We start from the raw sequence: 25,530 nt of genomic DNA, 5'->3' as shown, positions 1-25,530 counted from the left end.
CTGGGGGGTTGATGACCTGGGATGGGAATTCTGCTTTAAGAAGCGGAGGCTTCAAATCCGAAAGCACCTGTCCAATTTTAAGAAAAAAACAAAAAGGAGAAACCCAGAGGTTTTTGCAGAAAAGATCAACATCCGGTAAAAAGAGGGACCCCCTCTTGGTAAATAGCTTAGCCAGCATGATCTGCCCGTGACTAACAGAAGTGTCTGCCAGCAGCACTTAGCAGAAAACCTCAGGCCTGCTCCCCTTCAGTTGCAGTGCTGAGGTTTGGGATTTATAACTCAGGTGAGACAGAATTGCTTACTGCACACCAGGGGATAACCCAAGGAACGCTGCACTTTCAGACAAAGTACAGAGTCCTAATCCTTCAACTGCACAAACTTGGCAATGTGGCATAGCCTCTGAGTAGCTTCTCATTAGTAAAATTAGAGTTAAATACCTCAGCCTCAGGACAAAATTGCACATTGTATGTGAACGGTCTTAATTCTCTAAAGCCCAATAAAATGAGGTGTTACAATTGTTAATTGTAAGATTCTCTGGTCTTGCACAGCTGCTTAATAGCAACAATTGTATATGTTATCTGAAGAGAAAAGACACTTCTGCACTTGGAGATTAGGCTCTCCCCACATCTTCTCAATCGCTAAACAAAAGCCAGTTGTTTCAACAGAACCAGGAACTCAGACCCGGAATTTACCTACCCTCATTCCATTTTCTACATTTAAGACATATGTAAATGAACACAAGGACTGCCTGTTTAGTAAAATCATCTTGCAACTTCTTTATCTGCTTATGCTGCTTCCAACTTCAGTCTTAGGAATTATTTATCCCTTTCCTTTGGCACGGCTTTTGAACTTCATCACATTTTCTCTGTGTCCTTGAAAACCTCTTTTAATTAACCCCTGTGGATACTCTGTGCTTAACGGGGAGGCTTGAGAGTCACCAGCACCTACATGCTTTTGCTTTCCTTTTTGTTTTTCATAAACACTTAGACAAATTATGTGTCACCATTTTCTTTTCTTTTTTTTTTTTTTTTGTTGTTGTTGTTGTTGTTGTTGAGATAGAGTCTCACTATGTTGCCCTGGGTACAGTGCCATGGCCTCACAGGTCACAACAACCTCAAACTCTTGGGCTTAAGCAATTCTCTTGCCTCAGCCTCCCAAGTAGCTGGGACTACAGGCACCTGCCACAATGTCCGGCTATTTTTTGCTGCAGTTGTCATTATTGTTTACCTGGCCCAGCCGGGTTTGAACCCTCCAGGCTCAGTGCATATGGCTGGCGCCCTAACCACTGAGCTACCAGCGCCAAGCCAACGTGTCACTATTTTCATTGAGAAAACTTACCTTCATACAAAGCCTTTTTCTTGAGACAGAATATTGATCTGCCAGCCCACCTAGAGTGTGCCAACTTCATCATAGCTCACACTCAAAATTCATAGCTCAAACTCCTGGGCTCCAGCGATCCTCTTGCCTGAGCCCCCAAAGTAGGTAAGACTATAAGCCTGCCACACCACACCCAACTAATCTTTTCTATTTTTAGGTGAAATGGGTCTTGCTGTTGTTTCAGGCTGGTCTGGAACTCCTGAGCTCAAGGGATCCTCCCACTGTGCCTTCCAAAGTGGTAGGATTACAGGCGTGAGCCCCATGCCCAGACAACCTTCACACAAAAACTTTTACATGTGTGTTGTTTATAGAAGTTTTATTCATAGCTGCCAAACTCAGAACCAAGATGTTCTTTAATAGATGAAGTGGTAAACAACCTGTGTTGCATTCATACTAGATAAAAAAGAATGAACCCATTATTACATGGGATAATGCATTATATGACATCTGGAAAATCAAAACTATAGGGACAGAAAACAGAGCAGTAGATTCTATAGCTGGAAGTTGGGGGAAGGGGACTGACTACAAAAGAGTGTATGTTCTCTATCTTAATTACGGGGAGTGGTAGTTCCACAAACAAATGTGTTTGTCAAAATGACAAAACTGTACATTTACTAGATTTTACTCTATGTAAATAAATCTGACTTTAAATCTGACTTAAACATGAGTAAAATGGAATGAGAATTCTTAGCTCAAAAATTCACCTGGAAAATCAAATCAAATAGTTTATAAAGTATTTGAACTTTAAGCCTTGCTATCAAAAGAGTCAGCCACAGGCCAGCAGCATCAGTGTCACTTGGGTGCTTGTCAGAAATACAGAATTTCAGGCCTGCCCAAACCTATTAAACAAGAACTGCACTACACCAGAGCCCTGGATGACTGTTTCATACATTAAAGTTGGAGAAGCACTGCTAGTGTAAAGCAATGCCACCACCCACCCAGGGTGCAAAGTGTGATTTGCACTCTGATCCAGTCTGCACGCTGTTACCTGTATTCAACAAGATGAATCAGAGATTGAGAGGAAAGATTTGGAAACTTTATAGCAATTTGATAAGGTAATTTTATGTTTGTTGATTTTTTTTTTTTTGAGACAGAGTCTCATTTTGACACCCTTGGTAGAGTGCCATGGGGTCATAGTTCACAGAAATCTCAAACTCTTGGGCTCAAGTGTCTCTCTTGCCTTAGCTCCCGAGTAGCTGGCATTATAGGCGCTCACCACAACACCCAGCTATTCTTAGAGACAGGGTCTCACTCTTGCTCAGGCTGGTCTAGAACTCCTGAGCTCAGGCAATCCACCCACTTCATCCTCCCAGAGTGTTAGGATTATAGACCTGAGCCTCTGCACCTAGCCTATGTTGGCTGAATTTAGTAATAAAACTCAAGGCTTGACTTATTAATTTCAATTTTCAAATAATTCATTGTTACCATATCTTACAAACATATGTCTGCAATGGACTGAGAAACACCTTACAGGTAAAAGGTGTAATAAAACCTAGCAACTCCCTGCATAAGAAAAGGAAAGTTTATATACACATTTAAACATATGCAGGAGGCTCAGCGCCTGTGGCTCAAGTGGCTAAGGCACCAGCCACATACACCTAAGGTGGTGGGTTCAAATCCAGCCCAGGCCCGCCAAAACGACAGCTGTGACCAAAAAATAGCTGGGTGTTGTGGCGGGTGCCTGTGGTCCCAGCTACTTGGGAGGCTGAGGCAGGAGACTTGCTTAAGCCCAGAAGTTGGAGGATGCCGAGAGCTGTGATGCCACGACACTCTACCCAGGGGAACAGCTTGAGGCTCTGTCTCTAAATAAATAAATAAATAAACATCTACAGGAGAGAAGGCATTCCTTGCCTGCTTCTATTGGTGATTCCCCCAAGCCAGTAGCTTCTACAGAGAGCAGGAGTAGCAACCCTGAACTCACAATTCCTTAACCCAATTTATGTCTATGGTCAGAATAAAAGTCTAGAGTTCAGACCAGTTAAGCTATATGCTCAGAGGTGATTTAATAATTTCATGTCCAAGATGCATCTTTTCTATCAATTATATCTAAAAGATACAAAATGGCTAATTCACTAGTTGTACTTTTTTTTTTAATTTTTTTCCACCTGTCAAAACCACGTACCTCACCATTTTGAAAAATGATTAAAAAGTCTATATTAAGACTGTCGCTAGCTTTTAAAATTTTAAATTATGTTCTTAAGACTGATATATTTAAGATACAAAAATTAATTTCTACATCTAAAAATCAGTAATCATTGAAATTGGATCAATATTCTCTACTTTTATTTTTACATGTAAAACCCCCATTGCCCTCACTCCCTCATCTTTGCCTCCCTCTCTCCTTTCTCCTCTTCTTTTAAATTTGATTTACTTATTTTAAAAAATTTATTTAGACAGATTTAGGGAGTACAAGTGGTTTGCAGATACATGGGTGCATTATACATCAGTGAAGTCAGCCTCCCTTCCAGTCTTCCTTCCTGAATCACCAGTTAAAAGCCACGAGGCAGGCTTGAATGAGGAAATTGCCCTACAAGAGTGAGAGCTCAAGGAAGGAAGGTGCTGAGCAGGGCAGTAGCTTGACGGGACTGGGAAGCTGGTTACATACAAAGGGATTGAGCAAATAAACATACCCAGAATGTAAGAGCTAAGGGCTGAGAAGCAAGTTACAAGTATGAAAAGGGTTAAACTAAAATGAACCCTGTAGCATCTGATTGTAATTAATGGCATTAATATGAGTCATGGTTATAAATATTTTTAGATACAGAACTATAAAGAGGCGTGGGTATATGTGTGCACACGACATACATACATTTCCTAGATCTGTCCATAGACGGGGCCTAGTAGCAATAATATCCATGTAGCAACGAGCATATCCAGTTCTCAGCTCTTTCTTTCTAAGTACCATTCTCCAAAAGAAACTAGAGTGCTTTGAGAAAATGCCGATTTCAGGACAGGAACAGCAAAGGTGCAAGATGAGCACAGAACATCTGGTTTCAACAGAAAGTCTAAAGAAAATGAAGATGAGTCGAAGTTCTCATCGGCCTAATCTAGGATAATTGGAGCACCAAAATAAATGAGGTTAGCATGTTAAATAAAATAGGAGTCCACTGGTCCACATGGATGTCATACAACTGGAATAACAGAAAATCCTTCTCTATAGTTAAATGTAACTAATAAACATGGGTGGAATGATGGAATTAGGATATCATCATCTGGTGATTACCATGGTAACAGTAATTAATTCAGGCAAGAAATATCAATTCATGCTAATACTGGTGGGTGAAAGTTGGATGAAAAACGTGCTTACCTTGTTTCAAACCCTACCCCACAAAAATATTAGACATTAAAAATGTCAAAAGAATAGTTTTACAGCAGAAAAACCCTCCAAATACCACCTCACTCAAATGACCAAAGGTAAGGTCACTCTTGACAGGACATAAGATCATGGGCCACCTGACGTGATGGAGAGAGAACATCCCTTCTGCAATAGTCCCAACAGTACGCATAACCTGGATCTAATCATGAGGAAACACTACTAGTAAGCCAAGGATATTCTGAGGATATTCCACAGAATAACAAGCCTGTATGTAACCTGAAAATACGTAAAGATAACAAAGATCAGGGAACAACTGAGAAGCTGTTCTGGGATGAAGGAGACTTAGTAAGTGCAATGTGTGATCCCAGAGCAGGGGTCCTCAAACTTTGTAAGCAGGAGGCCAGTTCACTGTCCCTCAGACCGTTGGAGGGCCGGACTGCAGGCCCCGGGATGAGTCGGCTGCTAAGCAGGACAGGCAGCGGCAGCAAAAACACCCCGTGGGCCATAGTTTGAGGATGCCTGTCCCAGAGGATACGATTGGGATGGCAGGTGAAACTGGGATGCAATCTCCAGGCGAACATACAGGAATATTCTTTGAATTGTGTTTGCAACTCTTCTGTAAATTAATCTTGTAATAAGCAAAGCCTTACCACCTTTAAAAAGCCCTTACTGGGCAGCGCCTGTGGCTCAAAGGAGTAGAACACTGGCCCCATATGCCAGAGGTGGTGGGTACAAAAATCTGGCCCAGGCCAAAAACTGCAAAAAAAGGGGGGGGGGGCGGCACCTGTGGCTCAACGAGTAGGAGACCAGCCCCATATGCTGGAGGTGGTGGGTTCAAACCCAGCCTCAGTCAAAAAAAAAGCCCTTGCTGACTTCCTCGGACCAGAACTCTTCTCAGGTTTGCCTGTGATTTATTTGCCCTGGCAGCAGGTTAACCAAATTAACTGGCTCTGTACGATCAAAACAAAACCAAAACAAATGTCATAACACTTTATTCGATCAGCAGTTCAGTACAGTGGAGGTAGTAAGATGATGATGTGCAGCAGAAACAGTGGTCATCGGCACCTAGTTTGGCGGGCAGGAATGAAGTTACAGCAGATAACTTTCCTCCCTGCATTCTCTTTATTTGTGATACTTTCTCCCATACTGCTAGCATCGGGGAAAAGAGATTAGGATTTCGTTAGAAAGCTGGCATGAAAAGGGCTGCAAGGGTGAGTGGAAGGAAATAGCATGCTGGGAGCACAGCATATGACACATCCTTAACCTGAAAGGAGCACAGGGTAAGATGAAGTTGGCATCAGTTTTCTCTGTATAGTACCTCTCTTCTGCTTCTTTTGGTGCCAAATTTATGAAAGAAAGGGCCAATGAAGGATAAACCAAAGTCCCCTAATACTTTCACTTCTTCCTATTTAGACAGGACATGTTTTGAACAAGCACAGACAGGCAAAGTTCAATGTGTACAATCGGCACTGAGTATAACTGATGCAGTTTCTTACCTCCCTGTAGAATATATTCTACTGAAGAAGTTCATAGAGATTCCAAACTAGCCCAGCTTTCATTTTAAGACATCACATGCTGTGAGAAAGTTTGATTTGTGTATTTCTGAGGTGGTACCTGGCAGTAGCATCCCATTTATATAAAGGGTTATTGTCAACTACACACACAGAATATGCACTTAAACTATGATGTTTGATCATGGTTTATACTGACTATGAGAGACATATTCAATTTTATTTAATACATAGTTCTTGTCATGTTGGTTTACCTCCTTTAAAGCAGGAGAGAAGATTCAAAACACAAAAATCCAAGGGGTAGCTGGGAAATGTCAGGAATGCCCGAGCCAGGAATAATAACAAGCAACCACCCGGCAGAGGAAAAACTAAAATCCAAGCTAGAATTTTATTACAACAGAGGACTGTAACATATGTTGAACAAAACGAAAGCATGACTTCTAGATAAGGTTGATTATTATCCACATTCTTTGTTGAGATGACAGGGAAATTGCTAATATAGTAATAAAAACTTACATAGGATTACTTAAAGAGAAGAGAACCACATTCATTCTCCTACATAAACTATTTTCTTCAAATCATGTTAGATATAGGAAGTATTACTAGAGGAGACTCAAATACTGAAGAGTTAGGTACCATATTATAATAATGATGACCAAAGTTCTACGAAGAAAAGGGCTTAATTAAGATAGAAAGAACTAGCTTAGTGGGTAGGGCGCCGGCCACATAGACCCGGGCTGGTGGGTTCGAGCCTGGCCCAGGCCAGCTAAACAACAATGACAACCACACCAACAACAAAAAAAAATAGCCTGGGCATTGTGGAGGGTGCCTGTAGCCCCTTGCTTAAGCCCAAGAGTTGGAGGTTGCTGTGAGCTGTGACACCACGACACTCTTCCCAGGGTGACAGCTTGAGACTCTGTCTCAAAAAACAAAAAAAAAAGATAGACAGGACTAATTACAAGTGGGTTTATATGAAAATCTTTTGTGTTTTACAATGTATGAAGCAGGTGTGAACAGACGTTTCTTCCCACATATTTTATTTATTCAACTATTAAAAATTTCTTGGGAAAAATTTATTTATTGAGTGCTAAACACAGATCTCTATGTAGGGAATAAAGCAGTAAAGAAAACCAACGGAAGTCTCTGTTCTCATAGGGAGACTGAAAATAATTTGATTATACCCATAGTTTCTATAGCTATAATAGAAGAAATCTGGGTCATATAAATAACAATAAAACTGAAAATCTATACGACTAAAAAAAATTGCTCCCCTGACATTAATTTTAACAATTAACTCTGTACATAGAAAAAGTTCAAAATATAAATATAAATATTTAATTTATCAAATTATAAATAAAATCAAAATATTAAATATAAAAGTTATAAAATATTTATTTCTTATTTTTAAATAAATATAAATATTTAATTTATCAAATTATAAATAAAATAAAAATATTAAATATAAAAGTTATAAAATATTTATTTCTTATTTTTAAATAAATATAAATATTTAATTTATCAAATTATAAATAAAATCAAAATATTAAATATAAAAGTTATAAAATATTTATTTCTTATTTTTAAAATAGGATGTTTTTGGCTTTTTTATTTCTTTCATGCCTTTTTGCTACATATACTAAACAACTGGATATCCTTATTAAAGGTCATTTGATTTGTATCTTTGTAGTATCTTTCAACTCAAGACCACTTGTAACAAGTTTTGAATGGTTTGATAGAAATTGGATTTGCAAAGATTCCACCTCCTTGGTGTATTTTAAAGGTAATCTTTTACTTCTGAAAGAAGAGCAGCCATGAAAGGAAAAATGGCCACAATGTAACACTGTTATCATTTCAGTAGAGGGCGCTGTAACTTGAAGATGAAAACCACTTTAGGGTTAATTGCAAAAGCTGACAGGGGCACACAGGCAAGAACGAACAAACCAAAAGAAGAGAGCAGATCTTTACTTTTTTAGTCATCAACATAGTTCTACACTAACAAAAGACTCAGAACAAAAATATTATGGCTTAAAATCTGGGTGGCACCTGTGGCTCAGTAGGTAGGGTGCTGGCCCCATATACCCAGGGTGGCGAGTTCAAACCTGCCTAAACTGCAACAAAATATAGCTGGGCGTTGTGGTGGGCACCTGTAGTCCCAGCTACTCAGGAAACTGAGGCAAGAGAATCGCCTAAACCCAGGAGTTGGAGGTTGCTGTGAGCTGTGATGCTACAGCACTCTACCCAGGGTAATAAAATGAGACTCTGTCTCTTAAAAATAAATAAATAAATAAACTGAGTGTAATACTTTTTTTTTCTGTTTTAAAAATATTCTCTATCCACATTTATTCCCTGTGCACTCTGGTATAAAATAAATCATCATTAGAAATGTAATATCTTTATCTTTAAAAATTATTTTAAAGATAGAACACAACTATAGCCCAGGATGAAGGAGAGAAATGGAATGGGAAGGGAAGGGAAGGGGGAGGTTTGATAGAGGGAGGGTAAACAGTGGGACCACACCTATGGAGCATATTGCAAGGGTACAAGTCAAACCTGTCAACTGCAGAACATAAATGTCTTAACAGAATAATCAAGTAACTGAGGCAAAAGCCATATTGATTGGTTTGATATAAGCACATCAGATTGTATTAAAAAATCAACACACTGTACCCCACATATGCATAATGTATTCATGATCTATGTGTATATGGCTTGATAAAAAAAATAAAATAAATGGCAATGAATTAACCTCTCGAGCAAAAGACATAAGTTGACTAAATGCATAAAAACCAGAATTGAAAAATAAAATAAAAATTATTTTATGTATTGCAAAAACTATCACATCAGCATCCTTCTGCCAGTAACAAAGCTACAGGTTTCTATTGAGTCAGGACTCATAATCCCTGTGAATGATTTCTCACTCATTCAGTCACCTAGTCAGCCCCGAAAGATATAACTGTATACTGCAAAAAAGGGTAAGAGATGGTTAAAATTAGTTTTTTAATTTATTTTTTCATTGTGGTAAAACATACATGACACGAAATATACCATCTCAACCGTTTTTAAGTGTATAGTTCAGTGGCATTAAGTACATTGATACTGTTGTGCAACCTATCCAGAACTCTTCATGTAACAAAACTGAAATTCTTTTACATATTAAATACTAACACCTCGTTCCTTCTTCCCCACAGGCCCTGGCAACCACCATCTACTCTCTGTGTACCTATGAATTTGATTACTCTAGATACTGCACACAAGTGAGTATTTTTCCTTTTGTGACTGGCTCATTTCACATAGCATAATGTCCTCAAGGTTCATCCATGTTTTATAGATCAGAATTCCATTCCCTTTAGGCTGTATATCCACTGTATTTAATATTTTGATGCCACACCTTTTTACTCATTCTCCATACTTTTACACTTTAGCTGGGGAAAAGAATGCTGATATTAACAGCAGATACAGGTAAGCTATTGTGGCAATTTGGGACTGGCTTAAGTCAGTGGGGCTGAGAAGTCGACCTGAGAAGATGAGACTTGTTCTCCCCTCTCTCTCCTGCTTGCACGCATTATCTGGCCACTTCAGATGGTCCATTACCCTATAACCCTATTTACCCTTTACCCAGCCTTCCTGGGGGCTGTAATCTCCCCTCTCTCATTTTTTTTTTTTTTTTTTTTTTTTGGCCAGGGCTGGGTTTGAACCTGCCACCTCTGGTATATGAGGCTGGCGCCCTACTCCTTCCAGCCACAGTCACTGCCCCCCCAACTCTCATTTTTAACCTTGACTGCTAACTACTGACTTCGTGCATTCTTTTACACATATTCTGTTATGGTACCCAATAAAAAGTCTCCCAAGAAGCAGGACAGGCGGCTGCATTGTTTCAGGTGGCTGGCACATGAAACAATGTATGCCCTTACAGTTTCCAGGCTTAATGCTGTAAGTTGGGTGTAAAGTCTTATGATTTCTCCACCACTGTCTCCCTTGCTGACCACTGTCCCAGGTTGGGGTCCATGGGAACCCTGACAATTAATGTGTGAACAAGTATCTCCTGGAGACTTTGCTTTAAATTCTTTTGGATATATACCCAGAAGTGGAATTTCTAAATCATATGCAATTCTATTTTTATTTATTTTTTTCTTTTTTTTAGAGACAGAGTCTCACTTTGTCACCCTCGGTACAGTGCCGTGACATCACAGCTCATAGCAACCTCCAATTCCTGGGCTTAAGGTGATTCTCTTGCCTCAGCCTCCCGAGCAGCCAGGACTACAGGCGCCTGCCACAACCCCTGGCCATTTTTTTTGTTGCAGTTTGGCCGGAGCCGGGTTTGAACCCACCACCCTCGGTATATTGGGCAGGCGCCCCACTCACCGAGCCACAGGCACTGCCCTATTTTTAATTTTTTGAGATACCACCATACTGTTTTTCCTAGCAGCAGTACCATTTTCCATTCCCACCAACAGTGCACACGAGTTCCATTTTCACCACATCCTCTATAACATTCGTTTATTTCTTTACTTTCTTTTTTGACAGTAGTTATTCTGATGGAGTGAGATGTTCTGATATGACTGAGCTTTTGATTTTCATTCTCTAATAATTGATGATGTTGAGCATCTTTTCAGGGGCTTATCAGACATTTGTGTACCTTCTTTGTATCCGGCAAACTTGCTGAATTCTCTTATTACATAGCAGTATTTTTTTTTTCAAGTTTTTGGCCGGGGCTGGGTTTGAACCCGCCACCTCCGGCATATGGGGCTGGCGCCCTACTCCTTTGAGCTACAGGAGCCGCCCCTACATAGCAGTATTTTGTAGATTCCTCATAAATTTCTACATAGATTACAACATTATGTATGACTACAATTCATGAAGTATTATCTTCTAGAGGACTCTTAACCAGATTTCTGGAAGTCTTTCTCCTTATGGTTCCCTGATCTCTATTACTTAGCCTCCCTGAACTCAGATCTTTGTTTCCACAGTTCAGCAAGGCCGCCACAGTCTTCTTGGGGCTCCCCATTCCTGCACCGAGGTGAAGGTAAATTCCCCTATCCAGAAAGTAAGGTGATGGGAGGACTCAACCTGATTTGTTTTCCTTCTCTCAAGGATCACAGCCCTGTAATGTCTAATATTTGACAATAACTTCAGTCAGGAAGCCAAGGTGACTGTTAGTTAGACCATATGGCTAGAAGCAGAGGTCTGTTTTGATATTATTACTTACTGGCCACTTGATTACCTGCTCTTGGCCTTTGCATATTTTTTATTGGGAGGAGTGTTTTAAATTTTTTTTTTAAATCTACACAAACTCATTTATTTGAGGAGTCCATCAATGATTTTCTCAGTTTCCAGTTAGCATAATTTTATTTGTGGTATTTAAAAAATATGCTTTATCTAAGTATAAAAAAAAGTAGGCAAATGTATTACTATTCTCCTTTTTAAAACGGTTTTATTGAGATACAATTCACATCGCATATAATTCACCCATTTAGAGTGTAAAATACAAAGACTTTGAGTATACCCACAAAGTTGTGTAACCATCACAATTAATTTTAGAACATTCCCATTATCCCTCTAAAAAGCCACATACCTACTAGCTATCTCCTCTCCCAACCTCCCCATCTCTGAAGCCCTAAACAACCACTAATCTACTTTCCATCTCTATAGATTTACCTATCATGGACACATCACATAAATAGAGAATTATACAATAGCTTGTCCTTTGTGGTTGGCCTCTTTACATTAGCATAATATTTTTAAGGCTCATCTATGTTGCAGCGGGTATCAGTACTTTTTTTTATTGCTGAATAATATTCCATTGTACAGATACGCCACATTTTCTTTATCCATTCATAAGTTCACAGACACTTGGATTATTTCAACTTTGGGGCTATTCTGAATAATGTTGCTATGTATGTGTGTACAAGTTTTTGTGTGAAAATACATTTTTGGTTCTCTTGAATATATACCTAGGAAAGAAACTGCTGGGTCATACAGTAATTTCATTTTAACCATTTGCCAGACTTTTCCGAACTGATTGCACCATCTTACATTCCAACTGGCATTGTATGAGAGTTCAAATTTCTGCACATTCTCCAATTTCTTGCCAACACTTGCTACTATTTGCATACTCTTATGAGCTTCCCAGTGGGTGTGAAGCTATATCCCATTACGGTTTTAATTTGCATATCCCCAGTAAACAATGATGATAAACATCTTCCGCTATGTTTATTGGCCATTGGCATATCTTCTCTGGAGAAATATCCATGCAGAGCTTTTGCCTATTTTTAAAATGGGTTACCTGACTTTCTATTATTAAGTTGTAATCACTCTTTATATATTCAAAATGTGAATCCATTATCAGATATATGAACTGCTACATTTTTCTCCCATTGTTAGGTGTCTTTTCATTTTCTTGATGGTGTCTTTAAGAAACATAAAAGCTTTTGAAGTTGATGATATCCAGTTTTTTCTTTTGCTGTGTGTGATTTTGATGTCATCTCTAAGAAATCATTGCCTGATCCAAGATCAGAAAGATTTCTAGCTATGTTTTCTTCTGAGAGTTTTACAGTACTAGCTTTTACATTTAGGTCTTTGACTCATTTTGAGTTGATTTTTGTGTATGGTGTGAGGTAGGGTCCAATTTCAATCTTTTTCCTGTGGATATCCAATTGTCCCAGCACCACTGCTGCAAAGACTATTCCTTCCCCATTGTATCATCTTGGTGCTCTTTTCAAAAATCAGCTGACTATAAATGTGAGGGTTTCTCACCTCTACATCCTATTCCATTGATCTATACATCCATCCTTATGTATCACATTGTCTTGATAAATGAATTTCCATATAAATTTTTGCATCAGCTTGTCAATTTTTACAAAGAAGTCAGGTGAGATTTTGATGGGGATTACACTGTATCTGTAGAAAAGATCTTCTGATCCATGAATATGGAACATCTTCCTATTTATCTAGGTCTTCTTTAATCTTTATTTTTTAATTTTAAAATTTTATTTCAATGGATTTAGGGGGAACAAACAATTTTTTGTTACATGAATGAACTGTATAGTGGTGAAGTCTGGGCTTTCAGTACATCCATCACCCAAATAGTGTACATTGCACCCAACAGGCAATGTTTTAGCTTTCACCCTCTCCCCACTCTGCATCTCCAGTGGCCATTACATCACTCTGTATGACCAAGCGTACCCATAGCTTAGCTCCCGTGAGTAAGTTAGAACATGTGGTATTTGTTTTTCTATTCCTGAAATACTTCACTTAGTATTTAGCCACCAGTCTCACCCCAGCTGCAGTAAATGATTTCCTTCTTTTTCTGTGGCATGCATATACACACACATATAGAGGGTGTCAAAAAATGCACACATTTTAAGAAAGGAGAAAACTGGTTATCAGTGAGTTCTGCATTCCAGGTCTGCCCAGTGCTGGGCTCCTCACTGCCAGAGGCTGGCAGCTCATCAAACCCTTTCCCCAAAACTTGGTCCTAATGGCAACCCACTCCTCCCTACCTCAGAGCTTGAGTATCTGGGACTCGTCAAACCACCAAGAATGGCTGCATAGCCGTCTAGAGCTCAGGTCCATATCCTTATCATAGCTGCAAGATCATCTTTTCTGCCCTAAAGAACTTGTCCTGACAGCCTTCTGTGACCAGACCTTGCTTTTCCAAACCCAGAAGACAGTGCATGAAGCCAGGAGATATCAGCCATGTGCCAAACAACTTAGCCTCAGGAGTCAGTGACCTTCAGGGATGTGGCTGTATACCTCACCCACAATCAGTGGGCTAGTCTGGACTCTACCCAGAGGGCCCTGTGATGCTGGAGAATTATGCAAATGTAGCTTCCTTGGTAGCATTTCCATTTCTCAAACTCCTTCTAATCTCCTAGCTGGAGAAAGGGGAAGTACTATGGGGCCTAGATCCCTGGGACACAGAGGTTCTGAGAGGCGGTGGTGAATCCCAGGTCATGAATGAAGACCCAATTGTAATGCAGGAGCCTTCTGAAGAAAGAGTTTCACAGAGCACCAGTAAGAGGACTCTGAAGAAACAGTTCTCAGCACTTTGATTTTAAAAGTGATGCAGACTTTTAATCTAAATCCAAATCTGATACTTATAGGTCAAATGAAGTTCTATGAATGAATGTAAGGGAAGTGGGAAAATCTTCAGATACAACTCAAAGCTTATTTGGCATCAGATGAGTCATACTAAAGAAAAGCTCTTTAAACGTACAGAATGTGGCAAAGCTTTTAAGTCCAGCTATTACTCTACTGGACGTGAGAAAAACCACTTCGGAGAAGGGCCCTATGAATGTAAGGAGTGTGACAAAGCTTTGAGTTCCAACACGGCCTTGATTCACCATCAGATGATCCACACGGACAGAAGCTCTCTGAATGTAAGGAGTGTGGAAAAGCTTTCATAGGAGTGCGGCATACCTTCAGCATCAGAGATTGCACACAGGGGAGAAACTATAAATGTAAGGAATGTTAGTTGTAGGTCACTTTTTATTGTCCATCAGAGACAACATACTGGAAAGAAACCTTACCAATGTAAGGAGTGTGGCAAAGCCTTCACTCAGAAAATAGCCTCCATATAGCACCAGAGAGTTCACACTGGGTGGTAGCCGGATGAATGTAAGGTGTGTGGGAAAGCCTTCAAGTGGTATGGAAGTTTTGTTCAGCGTCAGAAGTTGCACCCTGCGGAAAGGAAGCCTGTCGAGGTTCTTGGGTCACCTCTGGTCAGTCCCCAGGGCCCCTCTCAAGCCTTATCTCCTGTTCCTCTCCAGGGGTCATGCTCTGCTCCAGCTATGGCTGCACCTTAACTTGGCTTTCCACGTGCTGTGCTCATTCCTGCCTCTGGGCCTTTGTTTGTGCTGCTGCCTACAACTAGAATACCTTTGTCACCCACCCAAACAGTACATGTCTTCCAGGGTCTTCCTCCCACTGTGAAGCCTTCCTCAATTATTCTGACCCCTTCTTTTAACCCCACATGAGCTTTATCTTGGTGCTCCTATGGCTCAATCTTCAACCCAATTTATATTTCATTTGTGTATTTCCCCCACCTTACATTTGTTACAACTCTTTTAATAAAACTTCATTGTAATGTATATACACTTAAAGATTATGAACGTCCCCATTTTCATGTTACTACTCCAGCTGTTTCATCAACTTGGAAGGCTTTGTAAAAGTCTTCATGTACAATGACCAACATTGCTCAAGTTTCTTACCCATTCTCAGAGTTCATATAAGATTTGCCTCTCCCCTCCTGGTGATCTGTGTCTTAGTTTAGCTCAATTTCCCAATTCCCTCCATTCTCCTACTTTAGGTTTCAGCTCTTCTCCCTTGTATACAAGATTCTCAGTTCTTACCACCATAATTGGGATGGGCCTGAATAGAATATTCCTCAAAAATTTCTTCTCTTTGTTCTAATTCCATGTCAATATTCTAGCTACCTATTTAGTTTCCCAGATACCTTGCTACTAGGAAACAGTGTGCCCTGGAGAAGGATGGAAGTATTCTGATTAATGGAAAGTATTAAGCTCCACTATAAATTAGTGATTTTGCATTGTGATCAATAGATCAGTCTTGTTAGTTATTTTTGTCAACCTAGTACCAAGAAGCTAATAATTTTGAGGAAATGGATATAGTAAATTTTTTGAATTGGCAGGGGTAAGGATCAAACCCTAGACTTTATTTAGTTTAGCTAGGCAGTCCTTCATTAGAGGGCTATTTGTGGCCAAGCATCCCCTTACCACTGTCTCACCACACTTAATTCCAATAAGAATATCATTTATTTTTTCATAAAATTGAGGAGTAGATATTTAGGATACCCAAGGGTTGACTCAACAATCTCTTAAGTTGAAATAAGAATTAACTTCAACAAGTATAAAATAATGGATTTAATTTTTAAAATTCTTTCTCTCAAAAGTTTCAACCAAAAGATAGAAAAGAATTTGTCCAATGTTGATTTGTTCACCATGCCAACTTTCTGATAGAAGCTGAAAATATCAAGAACTAAAATGAACCAACAGTGTTTATATTTACAAATAAAAGTGCCCAGAGATATAATAAATATGTTATTATTCCATTCACAATGTAATAGAAGCAGTTATGAAGCCAACTTCCCTTGGTGCTTAAAGAAGTGAAACAGAGACTCCAATCAGGTAGTATAACATCAATTTTCAGTGCATTGATTTTTCTTTTTGTGTATAAAACATTTTTAAGCCCAGCTTTTTAAAAAAAGTTCTTAAATACAAAAACATTAACTGACCAAATGTTTTATAATGTTACTCCATAGTATATTCAAATTCAACCAGAAACAAATTTCAAGTAAGAATTCAAGGCAGAGTACCAGGAAATGTACACAGAATTCTGTGGATATTATAAATTTTAAATTATTAAAGAATGTTACCAAAATTATTATTTAATTTATATATTTTGTAATAGATGAAGAAAAAATATTTGAACAATTATTTGATACTTCTTTCCTTTTAGGAAAAGATACAATTTCTTTATAACATAGGTGTTATCTTCAATTAAGTGATTATGGCAATGACAACAATATGATATTTCACTTCTAGATTAAATCGAAAAGTGGCATCACTTTTTCGAAAGCCACACAGCCGATGCCTACCGCAGGAAGCAACTTTATGATGTTTGGAGTGATACCCCTGAAAAATCCCCGTTTTCCTTCTGTGCTATGTATTTCTTGTATGAGCTTAATCATAGAAACTGGTTCTCCTTTTTCTGTGGCTATAAATTGAAAAAAAAAAGTATAATTCAATATTTAATCTTTATACATTAAAATAATCCAATTATAAATGAGAATTTACAGAGACTGAAATTACTTCAGAATAACCCCCTCTCCCTCCTTACAGAATAGTCCTGTGTTGTTCTACCTGGTAGCCTCTAGACACCTGTAGCTCTTTAAATTTAAATTAATTAAAATTAAATAAAACTAAAACTTCAGTTCCTCAGTTGCACTAGCAATATTTCAAGTACCTCATGGTCACTTGTGAAGAGTGGCTATTGTACTGGGCAACACAGATGTAAAATAGTTCCATCATCACAGAACAGGGCTTGACATTCGTTCATGAGGGACCTCAAAGCAGCGTTTGGAATTGAGTTTGACAGATAGTTTGAGAGAAGAATGGATGCATGATAAGATGGATAGAGAAGATTCTCCATCTGGATTACAATATAAATTAAAAATTTAACTAAAAAGAGAGGGAGAAAGAGAATGTAAAAGAGTATCACTGACCATATGACCTGTAACTAGTTTCCTAAAGAAGATAACAATAGGATGGGGAGGTGGGGAGGTTTTTCTTGCAAAGTGATAAAAGTAATTTCTTAAAATCTAGATTCCTACCACTTCACTCTGAGAGGAACTAAACAGATACCCTCCCTTCTGCTTAATGTCTCCTCCCTAAGTGGACTGGAATACAAACAACTGAGTTCGATTCCACAGCATCAAGTTCTTGTTGCAGAACACGACAATGACAGCAGAACTAGGGGGACATTCCATGTTCATATGGCGTAAATGCTGATTCAATTTGTAGAAAGCAAAGTCTTTTCTATTTTTCTGTATAGTACTTCCTCATTGTAAACCCGTTAAAGAGATCATCAGTAACTGAAGAAAAATGTAGAGAATTTCACACACACAACTTTGGGAAGAAATAAAATCTAAAATTCCCAAAAAGCTCTATTCAACAACATGATGAATTAAAGATTCTTGCTGTAAAAATCAGAAACTTAGAAAAAGACAAAATAAAACAACAACAACAACAAAAATCAGAAACTTAGCTTTTGATTTATCAGTTCCACATTTTTCCTGATTTTGAAATCATTAATTTATACTCACTTAAAACATACCTTTAAAACTTAGTTATTTTTAATTCACTAAGAAAAAAAAGAAAGCAGAACTCACTTTCAGCCTGCATGCGCGTTCTAAGCAGGTACATAGGGAAGCTGGCTAACTGACCACAGGTGTGAGACAATGTACTACACCCCAGCAAAATCACTATCCCAGGATTTACAGAGTTTCTTGAATAATGTTCTATCCAATAATTCTTTAAAACCTGGCAGAGAAGAGAGCAGTAAACATTCTTTAACAACTATGTAACTCTAAGTAGACTAAAGCTTTAGTATAGAGCAGCTGTAACCCAGGATAAAGCACACAGATGTTTTCAAATAATCATATTCCTAAAACCTCAGTTTGAGTTCTCCTATGCTTGTGTCTGTGTGTTTTGTTTGTTTTGTGTTGCCTTGCTTGTTTACTGGTTTGTAATGATATTCAAAGACCTGAGCAAAAATTTGTAAATTATCGTGGGAATTAACAGAATAAGAAATACCAGACAACCCACTCTAGGTGAACAACACTTTCTCAGCTTTTAAGATTCATCTTTCCATATTGGCTTTTCCTTGATAAAATGGCTGGAAGAAGTTATTTAGAAATGAGTTTAAAAAATTACCAGGTACCTTTAGAACAGTTCATTTATTAAAGGATAGCAACTTTACCATTTCATATCGGGGTGATTACTACAAAATGTGTAACATGAGGCTTTTGAAAACTAAATTTCAAAATATCTTTAGTGAGTGTGAACTTGTTACGGTCATGTAACTATAAAGAGAATGTATAATGGCACTCTGGTATGCAAACAAAAGATGCTGACCTATAAAAATCAAAGAATGGTGATAGCCCAGCATAAATAGCAGCCACAAATTTACTTTAGTAAGATCATAGATGGAAGAAATCAAAAAAGGAAAAGAAAAACATGGATATACTATATTAATCCCACACTCCGGTTCTTATGATCCAATTGGATATACTGTTCATGAAATAGATAAAAGGTCATAAAATTAAATGAATAACTGAAAGGGGGGGCGGGGAGAAGCTAGAATCCTACCTGAGCTGCACTGCACTGCCAGGGTTTGTGTCTCATCTCCACGATGCTCTCTTCCCCAAGCCCCAGTTACTCCTATCTTTCATTCTAATTTTTGTAACTGTTCAAGTTTTCTCAGTCTTACATTTACATATATCAGATTCTTCTGGGCAGTTAAAAAACCTACCTCCCAGGCCTCCCTTTGGGATAATTAAATCAGAATATCTTGAGATAGGGCTCAAGAATGCCATTTGTTTTCAAGAGCCACATCTACGTGATTCTGATAGGCATCTACTATTGTATCAGAATTTAGATCTATAATTATTACTTTAAAAAAACCAATTCATACCAAAAAATTAAAAATTATTATTAGAATACCAGATATCTAACAGACAAAATGAAAAGCTAAGTAAAACAATTTAATTTACTTCCTAGGCAGAAGCTATTTTGTGGAAAGTCATTTACAACCATACTTTTGAGGTAAAAAAACTGTTGTGTTCTTTTCAAACCTAACACATAGTAACAAATATAATCAGGATAACCTCATTCTTTGTACCCTCAATGAATCCTACATGATAAAGAAAAAAACCTAACACATAACATCATATGAAAGAATAAACTCACCTCATAAACAGCAAAATCTAAGCCTGCATAAGGTATAATACCTAATAAGTTAGGAATATAACCTTTGAAAAAGGTTCTGACACCTTCCCGTCTCAGAAGCTTCTTGCCACAATCAGTAATCCCTGAATACTCTCCAGTTTTACCTACAGCTAGTCTGGTCTTTAGTACCTAAATGCAAAAGAATACAATAAAGATATATGGGGTCAGAGTCACTCTACTTAGGTAGCAATCCAGTCAGCTGTATATTATTTCACAATGTTCACAAATCATAAAAAGAAAAAAGAAAACAATCCTAAATGTAACTGTTGACTTCCCAATAATTTTCTCTCAATTATAAACTGATAAAGGACATAAGTTTTTAAATTACTCAAACAGGAAAAAAATTAATCACAATACCTTTCATTAGTACCTCCGGACTCCTTTACTGTACGGAAAGGCAATATGCACTGAAGTAAGTTCATCTGAGGGGATGTTAGTGTTTCAAAATAAAGCTAACACAGCCCAAATTGGAGGTTAAAAAAAGTATATGGTCATGTTAGAGTGAAGGACCAGTTGAAAGAAAAAAGACTCTGTACCTGCTTAAAATGTATACTCTATATTGACTGTTGTGACAGCGACACCGATAAACTGCAATTTTATATGACTTCGGTTCACTTTGTGCTCCTAAAGTAGTGATATCACGGAAGCTATGAGGACTAGTAGCTTTTCATCCTCGGGTAGAAGGGTGGGCTCTGGAAGGCCGAATATAATCAATATTCTATGCCCAGTGTCGCTCCCCTCAGAGTCTCACTACTCCTTGTCATCTTAATTCCCGCTAATTCAATTTAAAGGCGCTCTATATCGATTTGGAGAAATGGCTCTCCAAAAAAACCAAGACAAGACAAGTATAAACTTGGTCTGGGTTGGGCAAAACATGTGTCTTGAAGGGGTGGCCTTTCATAGTCAATAGGAAGCCTTTTGTTTCAGGAACTTCTCTGAAGGACAAGTTTAGTCAGTGGTTTTCGACCTGTGGGTCGCGACCCACAGGAACTGTATTAAAGAGCCGTGGCATTAGGAAGTTTGAGAACCACTGCTTTAGATAATCCCATTCTTAAAATTCTGCCCTCTCCAAGGCAGTGAAGTCTCCTCTTTCCCAAATAAATCTTTCTGTCTCCTTCACTGGCATGTTTTTTTCTCTTACTTCCTAAATTAAGGTCTTCTCCAGCATTCTTTTTAAACACTACTTTTTTTTAGGCAATCCCATGGTTTCAAATAACATCTCTCCCAAATGAGACATTAAGATTTGAAATCTCATGTCTCAGTATCACATTTGCTGAAAATCATAACTTGGTTGTCCCCCAGCTCAAGTTAAATAAATACAAATCCAAATTCCTCACCTCTCAGAGTCTATCTCACTTCCTCCATTCTCCTGTGCAACTCTCCTAAACACACAGGCACAGAACCCAGAATGTCACTGTCTTCCCTTCCCTTTCCCCTGCTGTTCAAGCTGACAGTTCTCAACACAGCTCTAACATGAATCAATTTCCCTAGTCACCACAATATTTCAAACTCTTATTATCAATTCCCTGAATGATGGCAGTATCTTGTATCTAGTCTTCCCAGGTCTCTAGTCTCCCCCACTCTAGAAAACATCACCAAGGTCAATATTAAGGTGCCAAGACTAATGGCCTCTTATTTTTTAAGAAATTAAAATTAAATTCCCTAAACTGCATTCAAGATCCTTTCTAAACTGGCCCTGACCCTCCAGCTATGCTATTGTCCAGTCCAAACCTACATATTTACCTTTCTGAAACCTCCATTCCTTGGCTTAAGCTGCTATTCCCACCTAAAATCCTTTCATGTCAAAATTCTAAGTTAAACCCGCATATTCTATTCACATCTTTCATGAAACTCCTAGCTTAAAATAACTTATCTCCCCCTGAATTTCCATAGCACTTTATATGGAGTTTCTATTTTTTATTATAGATTATTATGACTGATAATGGGACATGTTTTATGTCCCCTTCTAGACTGAATCCTACATGGTATCTAGAAAAATGCCTTAAGCTTACTATGTGTGCAATACAAATCTGCCTGATCAATGAATAAGCGATCCTATTAACCAATCAACAATCCTGCTTTTGTCCTAGACAACAACAAAATTTATGGAGGCCAACTGAAACTTGATATAAGATTTCAATTCTACAGCTATAAAGCTGTTAATTTTACAAATACCAATGCAGATCCATTTATAAAAAGTTATAAATGCACTAAAAGCATGACTTTAATTAAAATGTTATAATAATTATAATAATACATACCTCCATGGGGTAAATACAGGTCTGGGCAGTTACACCAGCCAATGACCCAGATATAAATCTTTCAGAAATTCCTGGTTGAGAACCATCAAAACTAAGCCATTTCTTATACTGTATAAATAAAAGTATTAAAAGTATAATATTACTGAAATAGGATATATATTTTTCTAAGTTTATAACAGTAATTAGTAGTATAAACTTATGTTTACACTTGATCTTAGCCAAAAGGCTGAGAAGCAATTAAAACTTGTGTTTAAAAGTGTATTAGATGTCCATGACATAGAATACCTGATTTTTATTTATTTTTTTATTTTTTATTTTTTATTTTTTTTGCAGTTTTTGGCCAGGGCTGGGTTTAAACCTGCCACCTCCAGCATATGGGACCAAGCCCTACCCTTTTGAGCCACAGGCCCCTGATTTTAATTTTTATGCAATTAGTTATCCAGTAAGTAAAGCCCCTCTAGTTAGTTTCCTTTTTCCTTTTTTTCCTGAAGAATAAGTTAGCAACATTAAGTCACTTAAGCATTTATTTATGAATGGGTCATTTCATAAGGGGTGTACAAACGACACACAGGGGACAAAGACGGTATCTTTTATCTCTTTTTAGCACTATTTACTATGTGTGGAAGATACTTAATATTGTTTAATTACTGGATAATCAAGAACAGTCACTTAAGGTGAGAGGCTCATTTTTTTAAACAAGGAACGGTTCACTCTGATTAGTTCAAGTAATAGGCAGGTTATTCCAAGAACACATGTGGACAAAAAGGAAAATGTAAATCTAAGCCTAAAGGTCAGGTTTCACGGGAAGTAAAGGGAAGTCAAGTTTCATGGAGGTCAAGATGGAAAATCAAGATAATTCTAACAAGCAGGATGATTTCCTGTTTACCTTTTCTAGTAGTCTATCATCGGTGTGATCTGGCGACTCTCTATGAGCTAACTGTCTGGTTCTCAGATCAGTAACTCACCATCAGAAAGTGTGACTGCTCTGGCTAATACGGCAGAGATGGCTGTCTGTTCCCACTGGCCATTCTCTTCTTCCTTTTAGTAAGAGGACCGATGTAGCCATACACTACATTTCCATCTCTCCCTTGCAGATAGGCTGCATGGCTAAGTGACCAATTTTGGCCAATAAGATACGAGGGAGAGTTGGGCATAAAAATTCTGACACACTACCTTAAAAATGTTTATGTTTCTTCCACCTGAGAAATGACCGAAACAGATAGAACCTGTGAAACCACGTTTGAAGATGGTAGAGCTATACTGTTAAGCCTGGTCTGACTTCCTTCTATTTTATTTAAGCTCCTGTACTTTGGACTCTTTTTGTCACAATAGCTTATAATGAGCCCTAACAAATATAAAAACGGGTTCCTAGGTGTAGGGTGATGCCATAATAAAACCCGGTTTTATTATCAGGACACAGATATTACAGAGTAAGAAGACGACGACCTTTTAATGCTCTGTTTAAATGCTTAATAGAAATGCTTCCTGTGATAACCTAGAAGGTAGACCAGGTGCTTTTTGAGCCTAAAGTTCTAAGAGAAAACTGGTTGCAAAATCTCTGACTGTTGGAATGTCAGTCAGTGTTGCCTCCTCTTTTTACTGTTTAGAAAAAGATCTAGGAGACGTGCACTAAAACATCTCTTAACTTTTTGCCTCATGGTCTTCTCCAAAGCCAGTTTTCAAGAAGTAGAAGGGAAAATTCCTCTGCTAACAGGGTTTTCTTTGCTTGGTTTGAAAATCATGAAATGTGTAACTTCAGATTCAGTAGAACCACCTGTTTCTGTACCCCAATATGAGGAAATAAGATTGTACTAAAGAGTTTGGCTATCTGAAAAAAATCAGATGTTCACAACAGAAACATCAAAGATCACTAATCACAAACCCACAACAGATAAAATAATAATAAAGTTTGAAATACTGCCAGAATTACCAAAATGTGGCACAGAGACATGAAGTGAGCATGTGGTTCTGGAAATATGGAGCCAAGAGACTTGCTTAAAGCAGAGTTTCAACAAACCTTCACTTTGTATAAAATACAATATCTGTGAAGCACATGAAAGTGGGGAACAATAAAATCTGGAACTGAACCATTTCCTGGTGGCTGATGTAGGTTTCCCCAGAAACTGATGCTCACAAGACAAGTCCCTGGATGACCTTGGCAAAACAGTCTCTTTCCTTTCTCTCTTGCAGTTCTCAGGAGTAACTGCAGACTGTGCCAGAAATGCAATATCCTGATATAAGGAAAAGCTGGCCAGAACAGACTGGGCTGGACTCCCCAACCATCCTAAAACAGGACGTCCTGCGATGTTTTAGGCCGGCGTGCCAAGCTGCCCCCAGAGATGAACGCCTTTCAGAATCCCCCGGCTGCAGTGTGATGTGGGACACATCCACCCAGGATAACTTTCCTGAGATCTGGAAGACTGGATCCCCATGACTCTTAGACAACTGTTGACCCTTCCTGTCTACTGAGTAATAAAGTTACTTCATTTAAGTTTGAGGAAGTCACTTTGGGAAAGTGTCCTGCGTAAAAGGGGATATGTCCTCCTTTGGTTCTTCCCCTGGTTGCTGCCTGGAACTTAGATGACATTGCTGGAGTTCCATCTCTAACTCAAGAAGAAAAGGATCACGCCCTACAAGATGATAGACTGTGAACTTGGAGCAAGGCAGTTTCTTTTCACTTTCAAGCACTTCCATACCCATCCTAAATGGTCTATCTTCAGACTTCCCTTTGTGAGAAAGAAGTAAACTTATATCTCATTTAAATAACTATAGTTTGGGGGTTTCTGCCACATATCTGAACCTAATTCTAGCTTATATAAATGGTAAAAGCATTAAATACACTTTGATAGGAAAAGGAGATACCAAAGTAGGATTCCTATCAGGAAAGGCAAAGACTTGGGTTCTTGAAAGAATCTGGGTATGTGAGAAGGAGAAAGGGGTAACCCAATGACAGAGAAAATATAAGCAGTATCAGGAAGACAGGAAAAGTGTAACTTATTGACGTGTAGTAAAATTCTCTCAATTGAAGCAGTGCATTGTCAAGCAGCAGAAGCACCAGACATGTTCAACAGGCATAAACTATGGAAGGTTTGAATGCTGGGATTTTATAGAGGGTTAAGAAGTAAATTATAATAACTCATTTTGCCTCACTCCATACAACACCGTTCCTATGATAAGATGCTCTGCTATGGGTTATGGAAAAAGATTGAGTCCTCAAGAAAACAGTTAAGAAAAGAAGGTCGGGCTTTGAATTGGTGAGAAAACAAGTGAGATCATAAATAAAAATGAGCAGAACAACTTTTTTTTTGTTTTGTTTTGTTTGGCTGGGGCCGGTTTTGAACCTGCCACCTCCAGTATATGGGGCCAGCGCCCTACTCATTTGAGTCACAGGCGCCGCCCCTAGAACAACTTTTGCTTTCCACATCCTGTGTGGCATGCCCTTCGTTGCCTTTTTTCCACAGAGGTGGTGTGCCCTTGGAAAGGCTAACAGGAACCAGGGTGGAGCCTACTGGAGCAGAAGCAAGAAGAGATTTAAGACT

The 25,530-nt window shown here is 38.4% G+C and overlaps 1 protein-coding gene and 1 pseudogene across 1 annotated transcript in view; one reads left to right on the top strand and one right to left on the bottom strand.

Moving 5' to 3' along the window:
- The first annotated feature begins 13,899 nt into the window (after window positions 1–13,899).
- On the top strand, window positions 13,900–15,179 carry LOC100962946 (annotated as a pseudogene).
- Window positions 15,180–16,762: 1,583 nt separating this feature from the next.
- The window catches only part of LOC111723294 (calcium-binding mitochondrial carrier protein SCaMC-1-like), a 73,036-nt gene continuing 64,268 nt past the window's right edge, over window positions 16,763–25,530 (bottom strand). Inside the window, exons 8-11 of the mRNA XM_023509871.1 lie at window positions 21,992–22,099; window positions 19,692–19,859; window positions 18,113–18,263; window positions 16,763–16,938 (exon numbers count right to left, since the gene is read on the bottom strand). Of these exons, the coding sequence (XP_023365639.1) occupies window positions 16,763–16,938; window positions 18,113–18,263; window positions 19,692–19,859; window positions 21,992–22,099 (603 nt within the window). The remainder of the gene's footprint in view (window positions 16,939–18,112; window positions 18,264–19,691; window positions 19,860–21,991; window positions 22,100–25,530) is intronic.

This window comes from Otolemur garnettii, unplaced genomic scaffold (genome assembly GCF_000181295.1).
Source record: "Otolemur garnettii isolate 467f Iridium unplaced genomic scaffold, OtoGar3 scaffold00010, whole genome shotgun sequence".
NCBI classification, from domain to species: domain Eukaryota; kingdom Metazoa; phylum Chordata; class Mammalia; order Primates; family Galagidae; genus Otolemur; species Otolemur garnettii.
This window is presented reverse-complemented; position numbering and strand designations above follow the sequence as displayed.